The 20,820-nt window shown below is 36.9% G+C and overlaps 1 protein-coding gene across 50 annotated transcripts in view; it reads left to right on the top strand.

Annotated features, from left to right (window-relative positions):
- Positions 1-20,820, top strand: part of ANK2 (ankyrin 2) — a 330,735-nt gene that overhangs the window by 86,219 nt on the left and 223,696 nt on the right. For 11 of the 50 annotated variants that reach the window (XM_038581842.1, XM_038581848.1, XM_038581843.1 and 8 more), the window contains exon 1: positions 12,435-12,773. The exons of 20 other annotated variants lie outside the window; for them this stretch is intronic. In XM_038581842.1, coding sequence (XP_038437770.1) covers positions 12,639-12,773 — 135 coding nt within the window. In that variant the 5' untranslated portion in view covers positions 12,435-12,638. Of the gene's footprint in view, positions 1-12,421; positions 12,774-20,820 lie in introns of those variants that run through there. 19 more of the 50 variants (XM_038581839.1, XM_038581836.1, XM_038581817.1 and 16 more) reach the window with 6 other exon arrangements.

Below are 20,820 nucleotides of genomic sequence, written 5' to 3'. Positions count from 1 at the left end.
GTCAGTGGTTAATGGAAACTGCGTTTACTCTTATTGATGATTCTTTTTTCGAAAGAATTTAGTATAAAATTAAATTGTCATGACATACTTCTTGATCAAATATAATGTGACCTATGTGTGTAATAAAATTTGGCAAAACTTGACTAGACCTTTGCCATATAGTTTAATGAGTTATCAAAATATGAAGTCAGAAATAAATGATATTGTCATGGGGAGGTAAAAATTGGAAACACTAATTTTAAACATTAGGTTGTCATAAAAGAAGGCAAGACTTTGAATTTTTATGGTGCTTCTTTCTTCAAGATGCACCTTTACTGCAGTTAACATATATCTGAATTACTGATATCTAATAGTGGCAAAGATTGGGGAGTTCCACTTGAGCACTTTGATTGGTTGTTTATCATGGAAAAAAAAAAAAACCCAGGAAATGCATGTCTTTTCTATGACTACTTGCCATAGGATGATAACTGTGAGGTATTCTTGCATTTATGAATTTGCTAGATTATTGGTGGTTGTCTACAAAAGGTGTTGTGCATTGAAAGTAAAACATGTTAGAAGTAAAGGTATATATGAAGAAATAAAAATAGTGGAGAGAAGGAGAAATAATTGAGCATTATAGATAAGAAGCAATGTCAGAGAAGGTCATGGCCAAAAGAAAGTGAGGACTGTAAAGAGGATTAGATAGACAGTAATGGGGCACTTGGGTGGCTCAGTCGGTTACATGTCTGCCGTACCGTCAGATCATGATCCCAGGGTCCTGGGATCAAGCTCCGCATCAGGCTCCCAGCTCCATGAGGAGCCTGCTTCTCCCTGCCTTTGCCTCCTCTCTCTCTCTCTCTCATAAATAAATAAAATCTTTAAATGTTGGAGGGGATGCGGAGAAAAGGGAACCCTCTTACACTTTTGGTGGGAATGTGAACTGGTGCAGCCACTCTGGAAAACTGTGTGGAGGTTCTTCAAAGAGTTAAAAATAGACCTGCCCTACGACCCAGCAATTGCACTATTGGGGATTTACCCCAAAGATACAGATGCAGTGAAACGCCGGGACACCTGCACCCCGATGTTTATAGCAGCAATGGCCACGATAGCCAAACTGTGGAAGGAGCCTCGGTGTCCAACGAAAGATGAATGGATAAAGAAGATGTGGTTCATGTATACAATGGAATATTACTCAGCTATTAGAAATGACAAATACCCACCATTTGCTTCAACGAGGATGGAACTGGAGGGTATTATGCTGAGTGAAGTAAGTCAGTCAGTGAAGGATAAACATTATATGTTCTCATTCATTTGGGGAATATAAATAATAGTGAAAGGGAATATAAGGGCAGGGAGAAGAAATGTGTGGGAAATATCAGAAAGGGAGACAGAACGTAAAGACTGCTAACTCTGGGAAACGAACTAGGGGTGGTAGAAGGGGAGGAGGGCGGGGGGTGGGAGTGAATGGGTGACGGGCACTGGGGGTTATTCTGTATGTTAGTAAATTGAACACCAATAAAAAATTAAAAAAAAAAAGATGTGACAGTAAGGACGGGGATCTATGGATGATCCATCATCACTAGTAAAAATGGGAGCCAATCATGAAAGAACACAGAGCAGCTCTATATTTGTAATAAATGGAATGAAAAGAGGTTCCCATCACACATAATACCCTAGAGGCCCATGATGGCCAAACCAGTAATGGAGGGGTGTGTGTGTGTGTGTGTGTGTGTGTGTGTGTGTGTAGACTGTCTGTAAGAGTAATCTATTGGACCTCTAGTGAATTATAGGGGTATTTCTCTGGCATTAGCACTGATTACTCTCCATAGGTATTAGGTATGGCCGAAATATCCACAATATATACTATTGTGATCATTAGTCTTATCCTTACTTAGTAAACCATCTTTTGGCTTGTGGTCACTGTTGCTCTTGTGGCCATTTGCAATAATATGCTTTTGAGTAGGGTCAGTGAGTAGTCTGCTTCATGACAAAATCAAACATCTGAAAAGATAACAAGTGTTGACAAAATAGTAATATGAGCAAACAAAGGAGCATTTACTGGTAATTGAATAGATTGCTGCAGATTGTCATTCCCAGAGATTTATTGAAGAATTTATGTGTACATCAGAAATATTGCCCACTTGCCTCTTTTTATTTAAGTGACATGTTCTGGCCTGGCGTAGAGTGCTGAACAAATATTTATGGGATGAATGAAATAAATGTTTGTGAAAACCAATCATATTTTAAATGCATAAGCAAGATTTTTTTGTTTATTTACTCAGTAATCAATTATGAGTGTCTGCTATATTAGAGGCATTGTCAGAAGTTCTAGGAACAAATAAAATATAATGTTTGTCCATCATGAGCTCATAGTCTAGTGAAGAAGACAAGCATGTAAAAAGAGGATTACAGTGCAGGGTAGCAATCACTGTGTTGGCTCTATACTTACAATTGGCCCTTAATTTTGTTGGCCAGGAAGGATTCCAAAAGAAGTCTTGTAAATATAGAGAGAGGGAGGGAGGTGATCCAGATGGAGGATTCGTGGTTTATAAAAGTCCAGAAGAAATTATGAGAGAAAAGGCAAAGATGAAATGGAGGAGGAGGACCAGATGACGACTCTATAGCACATTAAAGGTTTTGCCTTTTTTCATAGAGATTATAGGATGTGTCCTGAATAGATTTGAGCTTTGGAAAGCTCGCTCTGGTTATTGCGTGGGGGAATGGATTGGAATAGAGCAAGGCTAGAAGCAGGAAACTATTTAGGAGACAGTTACAGTAATTCAGTCAGGAAATGATGAATTCCTGACCTAAAATAGTGGCTATGGGATGGGGAAAAAAAAAAGCAGATTCTTCAGGCCTAGATGTATAGAAAAGGGAATGTCAAAAACATTAACATTTCCAACTTGAGCAGCAAAGAGTATAGGGGTGCTGGTCAGTGAGCCAGAGAAGGCAGGGCCAAGAGCAGGTTTAAGGAGAACACTGGCTTAGGGGAGAGATTCTTTATTGACCAAGGAAAGCCCTGAGAATATTTAAATACTAGCTCTAAAGAACTAGTAAAAAAGATAAACGTTATTATAAAAATACTACTCTTAAAGAAAAAGCCCTTCTTAAGTTTTAGAGATAGATCTGTATTTTTGTATCATATTTACAATCTTTCTTTCTCCTACCTTCCTTCTCCTTCTTTAATTCTTTCTTATCGTTCTGCAGAGAAAGTAAATCATATTCTGACTTCATAGCATGATTTATAAACTTATGACTCTAATGATTTAATGCATACAAATAGCATAAGAGTCTATTTACTGTAGCTCATTATTATATAGATTGGAATACTAGAGTTAAAAGTGGCAGCTGGCAGTGCTCTGCCAGGAATTCATTCTTTACAACATATGGGCAATAACATTGTAGCTCAGCAGACATAAGACCACAATGATACAATTTTAGAAGAATTGCATTAATGATATTGATTTTATAATATTTTAATTTTTGTATTTGGAGGGTTTTTGATGCCTGTAAAATTATTCCATCTTCCAAAAAAAGTAGGACATAATTAAAAACTTTACCAAAAAATTTCCCATTATCCAGGGGGAACAAATGATGTATAATCAGGATGTTTATTCCAGTATGAATAATAGGTAAAGGATTATAAACAGTTATTTATACTTTAAGATGCATAGAACAAATTTTCTCTAGAGAGATCTTGAAATGGAACCCAAATAAAGTATCAATTGGACAATGAAATTCAGATTATTTTTGGTGCTCTTAAGTTTTCTCAGCCTTTGAAATGAATTTAGTCTATCATTCTATAATTGTAGTTAATTGAGTTCTTGATTAAATGCACACTCAACATGTAGTTTTTATTTATTTTTTATTATTATTTTTAAAAGATTTTATTTATTTATTTGAGAGAGTGACAGAGCAAGCATGAACAAGGTGGTGGGGGGATGGGCAGAGGGAGAGGGAGAAGCAGACTCCCCTCTGAGCAGGGAGCTGATGCGGGGCTTGATCCCAGGACCCTGGAATCATGACCTGAGCCAAAGGAAGATGCTTAACCACCTGAGCCACCCAGGCGCCCCTTTAAAAAAAACCTAATAATACTGTATTTTACAATCACAGAAACGTCTTAATTTAACATTTTATGTAGTACAAGGAAACAGTTACCAACCTCATAATAAATCAGGTTTAATTGGTAATTTTGATAATGCTTATGTCTTCTCCAGTTTGAACCAGTATTAGAAATTTAGTTTGAACTTGAATTTGTTCTATTGATCAAAGCTTGGCAGTTGTATTTAATTAATTAATTAATTTTTAAGAGATTTTTAGATTTGTTTGATAGAGATAGAGGTGTGTGCATTCGAGCAGGGAGGGGGTGCATGGGTCAGAGGGGGAGAAAATGGGAGAGGGAAGGAAAGGGAGAGAGAGAGAACCTCAAGTTGACTCCATGCTAAGCCTGGAGCCTGACATGGGACTCCTATGACCCTGGGATCATGACCTGAGTGGAAACCAAGAGCCAATGCTTAATGGACTGAGCCACCCAGGCAACCCCACCTGGCAGTGTATTTTATTTTTTATTTATTTATTTATTTATTTATTTTAATTTTAATTTATTTATGATAGTCACACAGAGAGAGAGGCAGAGACATAGGCAGAGGGAGAAGCAGGCTCCATGCACCGGGAGCCCGACATGGGATTCGATCCCGGGTCTCCAGGATCACGCCCTGGGCCAAAGGCAGGCGCCAAACCGCTGCGCCACCCAGGGATCCCTGGCAGTGTATTTTAAATGTCTGTCTCCTATTTCATTTCAAATGACATGTGTATGCATGTGTGTGTGGATGTGTACGTGTGCATTTGTTTCGAGAAATTATTATTTTAAAATTCTTTGAGACCAAAAGATTACAATATTTGAGTATATGATTACACTGAACTGGGCTCTGTTTTAAACTGAAGACTTTTTTTTTCAGTAATGACAAATATATCAAAACATTTAAGCCTTCATATAGTATGTCATAACCCAAAAGCTCTTGAAAAGTTGCTATTTTTCTAGAACCTTTAGGGTGAATGTACAAACTATGAATATAAATGTATGAAACTTTATATTGATGCCTGTGAATCATCAAAGCAAAACTGTCCATATACTTAGTGAAATAAGATTTGACAATATTCTTATGGAAAGGATAAATGAATTTTTATTTGTTAATCTCGGTCATGGATAATTTATTTGAGTTTAGTGGTGGAGTTTCTTATATGCTTAAGACATTATTTGGAGAGGTTGATTATGAATTCTCATTAGGACAACACTCCTATTTATCTTGTCCTAATGATCAAGCATGGTGTCTAACTACCATGGCATGTGAGAAACCATTTTGATAGATAAGTCTAGTCAACTGTGGCATGCATCCTATAGAGCATAACTGGTCAGCTTATTGTGAAGAGTTACATCCTGTAAGAACATTGCTCCTTTGGGCACTGGACTTTACCCTATTAAGTGATCAACAGTTGTGCTGTGCACCATTACTCATCTTAATATCTCCTTAACAGCGTCCTTTTCAGATTACCTCTCTCCACTCTCCCTAATTTACAGATGGAAATTTACAAGAAATGTCAGTAAATTAAAATACTGACTTAGGTTTTAGAAAGTAACTCTTAAAGTCAGATTGCAATGGAGCTTCCCACTTTTTTATTTTCATCCTTGACTTTTTCTACAAATAAAGCTTTTGGGGAGTCCCTGTTGTAGTAGTTAACCGTTTTCTGAGTATTCTGTGGATACGTATTTTTCTTCAGAAAAAGTAGGAGTGGACAGTGGCTAAATTGTTTTCTTCATGTTGTGTTTCAAAATGCAGTCCAATATGACTGCGTTGAACAAGTCACAAGGCTCTTTCACACCCTAGACTTCTTTCCTCATAGTGTCTTTAATGTCAATCAACGACATTTATTGAGTGCCCACTTTGTGCAGGGCATTGTATGGAGTAGCCTTTAGAAAACTTCTCAAGTGGTTAGCACTGTTTATTAAAGAATGTCCTCCTTTATATACCAGGAGCCAAGAGGCAGCAATCTGGAATGAAAATAATCGCTGGGAGGAATGTAAAATTAAATTGGTAAATTGATGTTTGTGGGCACATAAATAGCTTGACAATATCTATTTTGATTAATTTGTGCACAACATAAACAGCAAAACTCATTTATACTGACCTCAAAAAAGTTATGCCACATGTTAATATAGAGACTCTGTTGTAGATCTATAAATTATGCAACAGTTTTCCTGATTGATCAATTATATAACAGACCCAACTGGTGAAAATCATTACATGTTTAACTTTTAGCTAAAGAAATTATATTGAATGTGTCCAAACATAGGAGAAAATAATGTGCTGTCTCTGTTGTTGCACCAAATGTTCTAGTTTTTTCTTTCCTCCACAGGTCAGTGATTCCCAAAGTTAGAAGAATTTGTCCCTGGTTTCCCGTGATTGGGCATGGAGAATTCTGCACACAATAGGAGTAATGAAATATTAGTTTAATCAGATAAATATATTTAACCAAAACAATCAGTTTTCAATTATGGGTAGCATGGTTTTTTAAAAAAAGGAAAAGCTTGTAGGGGAGGTGATTTATAATCTAAACAGTTTTCTAAATTTGGCAAAGGTAACATAAATTATACATATTAATGATGAACTGCAAAAAAAAAGCACTTTGTTAGCACAAAGTGCTAACTCTATCATATTAGGACAGTTTGTGCTGTAATGATAGTTTAGATTAAGAGATTAAGAGATTTGCTTTTTTCATTTTTGTGGTATATATCCTTGAATAACCCTTTAACTTGCAAGACAGAAAAAAAATTAAATTCCATGATTCTGAATGAAATGTTCTTTCAGATTTTCCATTTTAAAGACTCCTGGCAAAATGTGTTCTTCAATATTATTAATATGGTAACACTTGCCCTTTAAGAACAAGTTAATTGAAATAGGGAGACTAAAATCCCTACTATTTTATGCAGTTGATTTGCAAAAACTTGTCCTACAAAATCCTATAAACCTGTCTTACAACATCAGATTCGAAGACTGAGGCCATTTCCAGGTGAAAGTTGTTTTACAGTTGTGAGATATAGAAAGCTGGCAGAGTGAGCTTTCCAAAATGTTTCAGTTTTTCAATGGGGCTAATATTCAGGAAAGGAGCAAGAGCAAAAGGGTCTTCACTTTGGAAAAGAACCCCTAGATACCGACAGAGTGAAATTGTGTGAGTGTCCCATGGAATAGCCACTGAACGCAGTCAGCTCATAGAACCAGGGACCCGGGATGTTAGATATTGTTGTTTTCTTTCTTTTTTTTCTCATGCTAGCCAACTAAATGGATGGTCAGCTTCAACTACCACCTGTGAGGTATATGTTCAAATGTAAACAAGTGCTGTTGTGTGGAAGTAAAGAGCTTCAGAGCTGGAAGGGATCTAGCAATCATCTAGTCTGAACCCCTTATCTTAAAAAAGAGAGAACTAAAGCCCAGATTTGATAACGGTTACACAAATCCATGCAGGTAAATTAGTGATAGAACCAAAATCTGGGATTATTTTTAGCTGAGAGGCCTTTTCATTCCTCTGCAGGAGCTGTGATCTAACTCTTTAGATTAAATTGGAGGAACTGATAGTTATTTCTTCTCCAAGGTGTTAGTTTCCTGATGGTTCTCTAATCATTGCTTGTTATTTAAAAGGTGAAATTTAAAACTGCAGTGGATGGTTTTCAGCTTTGCTGTCATAGGGACTTTAGTAGCTACTTTGGGAAGATTACAACTGAGAAGCTGGCCTTTGTTCTCAGTCCTTAATCGCTTTTCTCTTTTGATGGATTTGAACCACAGCAATAAAGATGAAATAATAACAGTAAAATTGCCTGGAAATTTAAGAGGAGATTGCAAATATGTCACATCATAGGGGCTTTGAATTTCACATTCTAAATCATGCACCAAATTCAAGTATCCTGCTCTAAGTGTGGCCAAACATGCAAATATTTGCTTTCTGAGTAATTTGCCCTAATGACTTTGAAGCATTTTTGAGAAACAGTGGTGACATTGTTCTGCCCTGGCAGAAAGCATATCCCTTGTCACATGTCCACAGAGATCCTAACAGTCTACGAGTGCATTATTAAGGCATGAGTACTACACAGTATTTGCTAACCTTACCTTCTAGTTGGCAAAACGTTAGATATATAGGTCATCATATCATCCATACTTTCGTGACAAGTCTGACTTAGTTAACCACTTGGAAATAGAACTAGCAATATATTGTTTTTAGAGACTTATTTATTTGAGAGACTGTGTGCAAATGCATGAGGGGGGGATGGGGCAGGAGAGAGAGTTTTCAGGCAGACTTCCCACTGAGTGCAGAGCCGATGAGGGGCTTAATATCTTGACCCATGAGATCATGACCTGAGCCAAAACCAAGAGTTGGACGCTCAACCAACTGAGCCACCCAGATGCCCCTAGAACTAGCAAAATTTTAACCTCTGAAGTAATGCTCTTTTTTTTTTTTGCAAAGTCCTCATCCTTTTTTTGATTATACAGAAAGCAGAATTGGCAAAGTCTGGAGTGATCACGTATGAAGCTGTTCATTGAAAGTTCTGTTTTCACAGCTATATCTTCCAGATTGATAATTTAAATCTGTTTTGCCAGAAAATAGGAAATTTTAGCAATCATAGGAGCGCTAGCAGTGTATATTTGCCTTTCTTTTGCCCATACTTGTTTAGGCACTAAACTTTAGTCGTGAGATTTTGGTACCACCGTGAAGCATATTTTGGGCAGCTCTAATGATAAAAAGCATGGATGTTACTGTATTCAGTAAGTAGGACTTTTTTCTATTAGAGAAAGAATGAGATTTCCCTCTGATGAAGAGAGGAGAGAAGGGTAGAAAAGTAATAGTCATTTAAAAAGAGTATAAGTGTTGTCAACATATTTCTTTTTTGGTTTATGTTCTCAGTGTACTTTATAAACATTTTTTTTTTCTTTTGGAACAAAGCAGTACAAATTCTTTTCCAGGAAAATTCACTCCAAACAATGTAAATATTTTTTCAAAGACTAATAAGAGTGTTTCTTGTAAATGTGGAAATGAAATTAAATATTTGTCATGTGTAAAAATGTTTAAAAGTATTAAATTTGTTATGTTAATGTGTAAAAAGGTCAGTGTAGTGCAGTTAAATATTGATGTTATCAGTTGTATTCTGATCTATGGCTGCCTTTTATTCATTTACTTAGCAAACATTTAAACTACTGTGTGTATTTTACATCTGTGAGAAGGTCAGTGAGAGGCAAGCCATATTCTGTAAAAAGAGCAAATAGCTGATAGTGGTCCCACCTTTATTCAAAAAGATAGAACAAGTTAAAGGACTAACGGGTATAATTAAGACTTTTAGGGGAAAGTGAATTTTAAGGTGACCTTTGAAAGAGCCAATGAACAGAGACTGGTGAAGAAAGAAGGATGCAAGCTTGGCTGAGGGAGAAGCAAAATTGAAGGCATAGCGGTAGAATAGGTAATGTATTAATGAGACAGAAAGATTCCAGGAACCGATTCATGCTATTAGAGCATGGCACAATTATTTATTGAGCACCTAGGGACATCTTTCCCTAAGCTGGAGTAGGTAAGTATTCCTTTAACATGTGTAAGTGCAGGGATTCACATCTCAACTCTAGAATGAAGGAATGAAGCCAGAAAGAATTTTTAGGATTTGCTTCCAGGCTTTAAGTTGCATGGTTCTGTGTTAAAAGATTGTTGAATATTGGGCAGCCTGGGTGGCTCAGCGGTTTAGCGCCACCTTCAGCCCAGGGCCTGATCCTGGAGACCTGGGACTGAGTCCCACATTGGGCTCCCTGCATGGAGCCTACTTCTCCCTCTGCCTGAGTCTCTGCCTCTCTCTGTGTCTCTCATGAATAAATAAATTAAATCTTTTAAAAAAAAGATTGTTGAATATTAAATTTTTATGTTTTAAAAATAGTCAACTAACTGATTCCAGGAGACAGAGAAAAGTGTACCTCTTTTAACAGCTAGTAAAATCTTGGCTTACATTCTGAATAAAATAGTTGATGTATACCCAAGATGAAGCATCTGTTATAAGACTTTGTGCGGCACTAAAAGCGTGAAGAACTTTAGACAGAAGATAGGAAAATTGTAAAACACATCTTTTTGGAAGAGTTTGCAAACTCATTATTATACAACATTGCTTACTTAATTTCTATGGTATATCGTTCAAGTATGTGTAACATTTGATGAGAAATGACCATGTTATGATAAATCACTAGTTTAGTCTTTATAAAAATAATTTGAGCAACACAAAAGGTTTGCTTGGTACATCTCAGCTACCAGTCTGATCTTGTTACTAATATTAAAGTTTGATTTTTATGAACACTTTTACCTAAACCTTTAATATTTTCCCTAGTTTTTTTCTGTTTTTATTTAAATTCCAGTTAGTTAACCTACAGTATATATTAGTTTCAGGTGTGCAATATAGTGATTCCGCACTTTCATACATCACCAGGTGTTCATCACAAGTGCACTCCTTAATCCTCATTAATCCTTTAACATTTAAAATGTTTAGATTACACCTGTCTTTCACATGAATGGAGAAATCATGCCCCCCTTTTTATCATAATATTAGTGGGTCAGTCAAATTAAAAAAAGCTTTTAAAATATGCCATCACCTATAGCTGAAAGATAAAAAAGATTTCACTGAATATTGATGGTGCCTCTCAGAAATTGGAATGTAACGTTAAGGATCTTTCTAGTAAATAATCTAATCTAGGTTAATAAATTATGGGATAAAGAGCTATTCAAACAAGATCGATGAAACAGAACAAAACAAAACAAAACAAAAACATATCCCAGCATGGGGATATAAGAATCAACCATCCCAAAATCCCATTCTTGGATTTGAGCTTGTAAGGGTTTGAACAGCAATATAGAGTGATAGACTATTTCAAGAATACTGTTTTTTGTTTTTAAAGATTTTACTTATTTATTGAGAGAGAGAGAGAGAAGAGAGAGAGAGGCAGAGACACAGGCAGAGGGAGAAGCAGGCTCCATGCAGGGAGCCCGACGTGGGACTCCATCCCGAGACTCCAGGATCGCGCCCTGGGCTGAAGGCGGCGCTAAACCGCTGAGCCACCGGGGCTGCCCGGGAATGCTGTTTTTAATTTAAATAAATAATTATAATGACTGGCATTTTTAGTTTAAAAAATGGCAAGTCGGAAAGATGAGTTTTATTCTATCAAATAAACTGTAGTTAATTTTTTTTTTGTTTTTTTATGATAGTCACAGAGAGAGAGAGAGAGGAGAGAGAGGCAGAGACACAGGCAGAGGGAGAAGCAGGCTCCATGCACCGGGAGCCTGATGTGGGATTCGATCCCGGGTCTCCAGGATCGTGCCCTGGGCCAAAGGCAGGCGCTAAACCGCTGCGCCACCCAGGGATCCCTGTAGTTAATTTCTAAATATCTTTCATATAATTTTTCCCCAAGTGGTTGCTTTCAATTCAGTAGATTTCTTTAACATTTAATACTTAATATACAATGTGGGTAGGTGATACAAAAATCTAACTCTTCATCCTGCCATTGAGTAGTTTCAAGCCTATTTTGAAGATATGAAAAGAGAAAGCAAATATCAAATGAGGAAGGATAGGACTAATAGTAAAATATTATATACATAAAGTTTTGGAGGAAACTTTAATGGGGGAAATGAAATTTATTCAATAATAGTCTAAACGTTTTGATGTTTATCATAATTGGGTTCATAAATCTATGGTGCATTTGCTGTGCTTATCTCAGTGGGAAACAACTTTCAAAAATCTGTAGTATGGTTTCAGAGATACTATGTATGTTTTTGAAAGCCATTCTCAATTATTTCTTGTAAAGCTGGGGGAAACATTTTTAAAATATTAAAAATTGAAAAGAACTATAAATAAGGCAAAATGTTTGGTCTACTGTGGCATGATCATGAATAAAGGAAAAGTGTAGATACTTTGTAAAATTCGGAACATCCCTACCATTGTAAAATGAGCCATTTTGATGGATGTGTTTCTGATGAATTTTAAATGCTGAAAGGATGGCCAGTTGTTTTCTGTAAATGATCATGAAAAAGATGATGTATGTAAGCTGAGTGGATGCCTCTTGGTTTAAACAATTACGCAAATAACTTCTGCCTATTGTGCTAGTAAAGCGAGATCATTAGCAGATTTGGTGTTCTGTGTGAGTAGAAACAGAGGGGGAATGTCAAAGGATTCAAAGGCATTCACTGAGTAATGCAAAAATTCTCTATGTAGAGATATTTTACTCAGCAGGAACTTAAGTCCATGTGTAGAGTTGGCTGCTCTCATGGTGAAAAACAAAACACCACCACCCCCTCCCCTGCTCGGTCTCAGCTCACCCCCCTCACTCCATTGACATGCATAGCTGGCCTGGTAGGTGTAAAAATAGACCGGCAGAGCCTGAATTGGAAATGGTCACCGAATGCAGCCTGCAGTTGCTGGGGTTTTGAGTTCTCTCTGACACCAGCAAGCCATGAGGGGCGTGTAGGGGAATCGAGCAGAGGAGCCAAGGATCGCCTGGATGAATTGTCCACAGTAGTGTCCCCCTGGGAGCCCCGGACAGAGCACAGAGGGCAAGCACAGGCCCAGTGACAGCGGGAACTGTAGAACTGAGATGGGTAATGCAGCTCTCTGCCCATCTTGTCATGCGGATAAGAGTGTAAGAGCACAAGGACACATGCAGGAATTGGATAAAACCCCAGACTACTATGGCTGTAACAGCGAGGACACCAAAGAACTTGGGGTGTGGGTAAGTTCTGAGCCACAAACGAGAAGGAGGGGAGGATGGTGGCATAAGAATCAACAGTGGAGCTCATTGGTCCACCTCTAAGCTTCCTGGAAGGAAGTTGACAGAATAAAACCAATGTGATCAAACTACCCAGCTGCCTCCGGTTCGGTGGCATGCTGTTGTCTCCTTTCCGTGCCATGCAGTGTCACATGTTTGTACCTCCTGAGTTGGCTTTAGCTGTGAATTGACATTTGGGAATAAGCGGCGATGCTGTCTTTTTAATGTGAAATTTTGCGCAAAGCTGAACATATATCTTATTATAGGATGACTTACAGCCATACTGTAGACACTCACTTACATTCAGGCTGTCAGATTCTTCTGCCTATTTATATATTCACATATAGTTCATTTTCCATTAGGTCACAGGGCATTTTTTTAAGCACATGCTAACTTTGAATCCCAGTTGCAGCCTATAAAGGCATTTTACTTCTAATATTTGACCAACTTCAGTGAAAAGGCCTTTAAATACCATTCTAATTATGATGCTAATATGTGCAGAGGCTTAAAAGTTGAGCAATCAAATATTTAAGTTGGCTTTCAGGTTTTAATAATTCATAGTCATGATATGTTCCTTAAAATGGTTACAAAGGCCTATTGTGATTTTTGGTGGACAGGGCCAAAAATCTCTTTCTGAGATATTTTGGTTTTCAAATTTGCTGGAGAATAGAGTTTATCTTTGATCTGTCAGACCCAGGAATTTGGTCTTATTGCAAGTTATTTATTTCAGAGTGAAACCATGAGACTATGATATGTAGGATTTCTGAGTAAAAGAAACAAAGGGGTTGTACCCCATTCGGTATGTGGAACCTGCTATTTCCAGGGGTGAGAAGAACAAGTAGGTGCGGATTCTGAGGTGCAATCTGGCTGTTACCCTGACTTCAATGAATCTCATAATTCCCCAGCACTGACATTCTGTCAGGCCCCAGCGAAACTGAAACAGAAACTAAGAACTTATCAATAAAAACAACGTGCAGAGGCAGTGTTTGCAGTTAGTAGAAGTGAAAAGAAATTTTGTCAGCCCTGTAGTGAGAAAGAGGACAGTGCTTTAGGGAATGAGAATGGAATTCAGGAGAATCAACAGCAAGGTGGGGAGGCAGGCAGACCCCTGGGGGTGGGGGGTGGGGTGGGGAAGAGCACCTGCCCTAACAACCACGCAGCTGAGGTTTCTCCTTCTGGGTTGTGGTTTAAATTACCCACACCCACCAGGAGTCACTACGGATTTCTAAGTGGCTGCTTCTAGTGCAATTTCTGAACTGAGGTGGCAAAAAACGGTCAACTTTTTTGGTGACTTCATTAACTCTACATGCTTGCTTAATTGCAGCATGTAAATATATTCCCTAAGAAGTGAACACCTTGTTTAAAAGCTAGTTTCTATGAAATATTAAAATATGAATATATTAAAATTAATTTAGAAACCATTCTTTCAAATGTTAATAATTCCTTCCATATTTTTCAGTTACATTTTCATCTTTTAAACATCATTAAGAAAAATGCAATGCATGAAAATAAAGGTGCTTTAAAAATTAAATAGAGGTAAACAAAGAGCAAGTGTCAACCTGCTTTTGAGGTCCAAGGGCCGGAATGAGAAGTTCACCCCAAACTTCTGAGTTCAGAAAACAATTAAAAATGTTTTTGAAGAAATAATCACCAGCAGTATCATTCCTTCGCTAAAATCCTTCTATCCCTACTAACATAGATCCTGATCCTGAAAAATATGAGTTGATTTAAAAAATAAATTACAATCTGATTTCTCTGAATTAAGTAACATTTATAACCTGCCAATTATTGAATAAACACTTCTGCCAAAGATTTTATAGATGGTAGCATATAATGATTGCTGGGACTTGGAAAGTTATGGTACAGGAGGAAATGCACCTGTTGTGTACTTTCCCAAGTGATATTCTATTCAGAATAGTAGAGTAGACTTTGACTGTGGGCCATAGCAATAATAATAATAATAATAATAATAATAATAATAATAATTCTTAATACCAAGGATGACTTAAGCTACATATGTGGTTCTATCTTGCTGAAGTTTTTCAAACTTAAGAACTCTATCCTCTTTCTTTACTGTTAAATGTGTACTATAAGTCTGAAGTCACTCACTCCGTAACTGACAAGATAAATATATTCCTTAGTGAATTTCTATCCTTCATGCTTGTTGCAAATAATGATAAACAGTTGATAATAACAAAGTAGTTATTAACCTAACTTATATTTTTATAGTATTATTTTTTGGGGAAGGAAGACAGAAACAGAAGTACTTGACACTTTTATCATAGATATAAACTTAGAAATGTTTTAGATAATTTATTGTACTATTAGGCCAAATATTTTAAATAAATGAATTTTCTAATTTTTTTTTTGTAATCGGAATTAACCCTATGGGAAAAATGTAATTTTGAGATACTAAAACTGCTGGGTTTTATATAAATTAACACTTCATTCTTTTCTATAAGTTTTACTTAGGATTTTGAATATTCTGACATTTATATGTGTAGGTAAGTATAGTAATAAGTATAGTAATAAGGAATAAATTAGTTATCAGGAATTGTGTTGGAAGTAAGGAACCAAAAATAATTTCCTCCTGAATAATGTTATTGTATGTCTATATTTGCAATTCCACTTAAAAGCTTATGTTTTTTTAATAAAAAATATAAAATCAGTCCAGAATAATTTCCAGATGTATTATGCAGCAAAACACATAAATTACACTAAAAAATAGAAAACTAAGTATTATTTTGGGAATATGATAATTTTCTAAGTTTTAAAGCAACTTTAAAAAAATTATATTGAAAAAGATGAACAGCTAATATGCCACAAATATTAAAAAATTCTTTAACTGGACAAATATGTTATTTTCCTAACATATATACAAATTAATGTTTGAATTCCAAAGCAAAGGTCAGCTAACTTTTTCTGTAAAGAACTAGAGAGTGAACATTATAGACGTTGCAAGCTACCTGGTCTCTGTGGCAGCTACTTCTCTCTGTTGTTGTAGAGTGAAAGCAGCCATGGGCAATGGTAAACAAATAGATCTGGCTGTATTTGAACAATTATGAAGTTTTTCTATTACTATTCAATTGCTAACTTTTCAATTTCTAAATATTAATTTCGTTACTATTTTTCTCATTTGTAAAGATACCAGTTAAGACCACCAGAAGTTCCCATTCTGTCAACAAAGATACAATAATACTGTTTTAGAAGATTGTGTTGAGACTGGTAGACATTTATGAGTATGCTGTAACTTTTTCTAATTACTTGAAGAGCAATTCAGATATAAATTTCAAACTCTAGTTACAATTTCTGTTTTTCACTTTTCTAGTGCAGTGAAGACTCTAGTAGCAGGGATGTATTTGCATGGAGATAAAGAGTAGGCAAAACTTCTGGGCAGATTCTGACCACCAACTGCAGATATAAGCTGCACTGGACTCTAATCCATTTGTTATGAGTTCTCCCAACACTTGTGAGCATCCTTCCTTTCTTTTCTTTTTTTTTTTTTTTTTAAGATTTTTTAATTATTTATTCATAGAGACACAGAGAGAGAGAGAGAGAGAGGCAGAGACACAGGCAGAGGGAGAAGCAGGCTCCATGCAGAGAGCCTGACTTGGGACTCGATCCAAGGTCTCCAGGATCACGCCCTGGGCTGCAGGCGGCACCAAACTGCTGTGCCACCGGGGTTGCCCTCTTTTTTTTTTTTTTTTTTTAAGCATCCTTCCTTTCACTTAAACTTTAGGGTCAAGAGGATTTTACTACCAGAGAGAACTCATTCCAAATCCACTGAGAAAATATCTGCCTTCCTAATGAAGATGTTAGGCTCCTGACATATGTTAGGATTTTCCTTAAAATGTGGTTGCCTCTTCCATTAGACCTGAAAAGACTTGAGAATCTGTTATTATGATGGTTAGGTTGTGTGTGTGTTTTTTTTCAATTTTTATAAATTTGAATATAATTGGCACACAATATCATATTAATTTCAGGCATATAACATAATGATTCAACTCTGTGTTATGCTATGCTCTCCATAAGGATACCTGCCATCTGTCACTAGACAAAGCTATTGCAGTGCCATTGCCTATATTCCCTATATTGTACCTTTTATTCCTGTTGCTTATTCATTTCACAGTGGAAACCTGTATCTGCTACTCTCCACCCATTTTGCTCATCTTTCCACACTCCTCTCATCTGGCAACCATCAGTTTGTTCTCTGTATTTATAATTCTGCTTCTGTTTTTCATTTAGTCTTTTGTTCTGTTTTTTTTTTTTTTTTTTTTTTTTTTTTTAGATTCTACATGTAAGTGAAATCATATGGTATTTGTCTTTCTCAGTCTGACTTACTTCACTTAGCATAATACCCTCTAGGTCCATCCATGTGGTCACAAGTGGCAAGATATCATCTTTTTTATGGCTGTGTAATATTCCATTATATATAAAGATCTGTCTATCTATTGTACATCTTCTTTATCCATTCACCTACCAATGGACGCTGGATTGCTGTCATATTTTGGCTATTATAAATAATGCTGTGATAAACATAGGAGTACCTTTAACTTTTTGGATTAGTGTTTAATTTTCTTTGGATGAAGATACAGTAGTATCACAAACGGTTTGACAGTTCCATAAAGAGGAAGCATGAGGGGCAGGAAGGAGTCACAAAGTTAATCTGTTTTTAAATTCTTATTCAGAATAAGTACTAGTAATGGTTCTATGTTTTTTTTTTTTTTATTGATCTCAAGGGGGAAAACTGCACCATCTCTCAGATATCTTTTCATTTTCATTTATGCAGACAAATGGTATACATATTACAAGGTCACTCACGAAAGAAGAAACTCTTAGGATGCCTTATAGTCTTTGCCCTGAATCCTAGGATTGCCTGTATCTGGGATATGAGTCAGCAAAGCCATGCAGACTCCAAGTAGGCTCCAGAGATATAGCTTCTTGATCATGCTTTCGTAAAGTGCAATCCAGAAGAACATTGAGAATATACCTTCATCTCATATTCTTCTTGGCTTGTATTTTTATTATGGTATCATTTATAGATTTGTGTATTAGCCCAAATGTACTCTCTATTTTTCTTGCACTACAGATCGTGTATTTTTAATTGTAGTTTCTTTGCCATGTCAGATTAATTTGCTTTGTCCCAAAAGCAAAACCGTAAATGTGATTCTTCATCACAAATATTACTTAGGTTACCTGTCCTAGCTGCCTATTGAGCTATTACATTCTTCACTTTTTGTAAGCTGATTCTCAGAGATTTTTATTTTCTTGTTTCATTTATTTTAACAATTTTTCTGATTTTAGTGAAGAATTTTATCTTGTTTACATCAACTTTTTTGTTATTCTATACATTTTCCTGTGATTTTAGACTATAAGCAGTGATTTCTGGTATTGTGAAAACATTTTAGTGTTTTATACTATGCTGAATCAAAAGGTAGTAAGTCTGCCAGTCAGCAATAATTGAGCTAGGTATAGTGCTAAATGCTGGTGATGAATTGATAACAACAGTTCCCTTGGTGGAAAGACAAGCTTTAAACATATGTTGGGGGTGGGGGAACATGCTGCCTAGCTGAGGTAGTAGATACTGGGTGTGTTCAAGGGACAGAAAGACAGCATGGCTGAAGCACAGTCAACAAAGAAGAGAGTAAATGCCAATGAGGTCTGAGAGGCAGGCACAGGCCTACATTGGCCAAGGTTTGGATTTCTTTCTAATTGTAGTGGGTCTTGGTAAAGGAGTTTGGATTTCATTCAAAACATATTGGGAATCCTCTGGAGGGTTTTAGTCAGGGCAATAGTAGGACCTCATTTACACTTTGAACGTTCTCTCTCTCTCCCTATCTTCCCACACACTTCCCTCCTTCCCTTGGTGGAGGATTGAAGGTGAGTGCAGCCAGTGGAATAAAAGAGGCCAATTTTAGTGGTCCTGGGAACCCCTGAGGTGAACTGATGGAGGATCAGATTTAGAGGCTAACAGGAGAGGTCAGAAGTGATCAGATTCAGGGTGTATTTTTGTTCTTATTGAAGGATTGTTTTGGCATTGTAATAGAAAGAGAAGGGATTAGGCTTAAGTAACTAGGTACACGATGGTGCTGTTTATTAAGATGGAATGGTGTGTGTATATGTGTGTGTGAAAGAGAGAGAGGGAGGGAAGAGAGAGAGATGATTCTTTAATAAAACAAGCATGTCAGTATGTCAAAAGAGTTAAAATTTTTCTTCAGTTTTGAGTTCTACGAGGGTAGAAGTAAAAGACATGAAGTGATATAGTGAGCATTATCTTGAGTAGCCTTTTTATAACTGCTATAAGGAACTTTCTTCATATAGTGTTGATATTACCTCTAAAAAGAGCCAAGAGTATAATGAAATCTATTCTGACAAAGCATTTCAAAAATATGAAATGATATAGACATGGTTATGTAATTTTTGGATGACTTATTTATTTATTTATTTATTTATTTATTTATTTATTTAAGGATTTTATTTATTTATTCATGAGGGAAAAAGAGAGATAGAGAGGCAGAGACATAGACAGAGGGAGAAGCAGGCTCCATGCAGGGAGCCCGACGTGGGACTTGATCCCAGACTCTGGGATAACGCCCTGAGCCAAAGGCAGACACTGAACTGCTGAGCCACCTAGGTGTCCCTGGATGATTCATTTAAAGATTAATGTTGAAAGAAGATAAGACATGGCTCTATCCTCTAGGAATTTCCAGTCTAGGTTTAGAAACAGAATTATCCACCTGTAATCAATTAACTCTAGACAATCACAATTACATGACAATGCGAGGTTTTTTTTTAAAGATTTTTTTTATTTATTCATCACACACACACACACACACACACAGAGAGAGAGAGAGAGAGACAGAGACACAGGCAGAGGGAGAAGCAGGCTCCATGCAGGGAGCCTGATGTGGGACTCTATCCTAGGTCTCCAGGATCCCTCCCAGGGCTGAAGGCCGCGCTAAACTGCTGAGCCACCGGGGCTGCCCCAACAATGCTAGTTTTGAAATGAGTACTTACAAGATGCCGAAGAAGGTGATAATCAGTGCAAGCCAATGTTTGGGGAATGTCTCGTGGACAGTGCTGATATTCAGCCAGCGTGGAGCACAGCATCTGTACCAATTGTCTACACTTTGAAATGCTTCTGTAAAGGCTAATTAAACGGTTGCTTCTATAAGCCCACCCAGCTGTGCCTTCTACTGAGGCTATCTGGAACTTATTTCCAGGATTCCTCAGTCCACTCCATCCCCCAAATGAGCAAACAAAAGAATAGAGCCTGGATCAGCAAGGAGCCTCCAGGATCACCTTCCTCTAGTGCTATAGTCAGCATCCATTGCGATTGGTTGGTGTCTAAGCTGTACCAGTTGTTAAATATTTTGAATATCCCTTCTGCTAGTGGAGAAGTTGGAGTCTGTAGTAGATCTTGGAAGCAGAGTACAATCTTGGTTCCTGTTGAGAAGAAAGTATACTGAGTAAGCATGTATTGAACATCTACTAAGTGCCAGGCACTTGGTCTACCAAGATGAATAAGACATGCAACCTTGGTTTAAGGAATGTAATCCAAGATGGACAAAGCAGAAGTCCCAATATTGTTATGGTGGATAAGGAAGCCCAAGGTGTTCTGGAATACCTAAAGGGTGACAACTCAGTCAGAGAGTTGAAGCATTATGGGCAGATCACAAACTCAGTGTTGGAGTCAATAGTAACATTGGAATGATAGAGAAACAGTGTGTAAAACCCCACAGCTATGACACATCTAGTTTCTATTGGACGTGAGGGGAACTCATGAAATTTGGATAACTGGCATGGGATAAAATTATTGAGAGCTTTATAAGCCAAGCTTTAGAATTTGGACTCTATACTAGGGAAAGGTCATTGATCGAAATCTTTAGAAGAAGCAGTTAGATAGTGGTTTGTACATTAAGCTCCATTCTCTTTGCAGTGTCTAACAGAGTACCTGGCACTTAGTGGAAGCTTAATAAATATTTGTGGAAAATACGAATAAATTAATGAC

Source organism: Canis lupus, chromosome 32 (genome assembly GCF_011100685.1).
Source record: "Canis lupus familiaris isolate Mischka breed German Shepherd chromosome 32, alternate assembly UU_Cfam_GSD_1.0, whole genome shotgun sequence".
NCBI lineage: Eukaryota > Metazoa > Chordata > Mammalia > Carnivora > Canidae > Canis > Canis lupus.
This window is presented reverse-complemented; position numbering and strand designations above follow the sequence as displayed.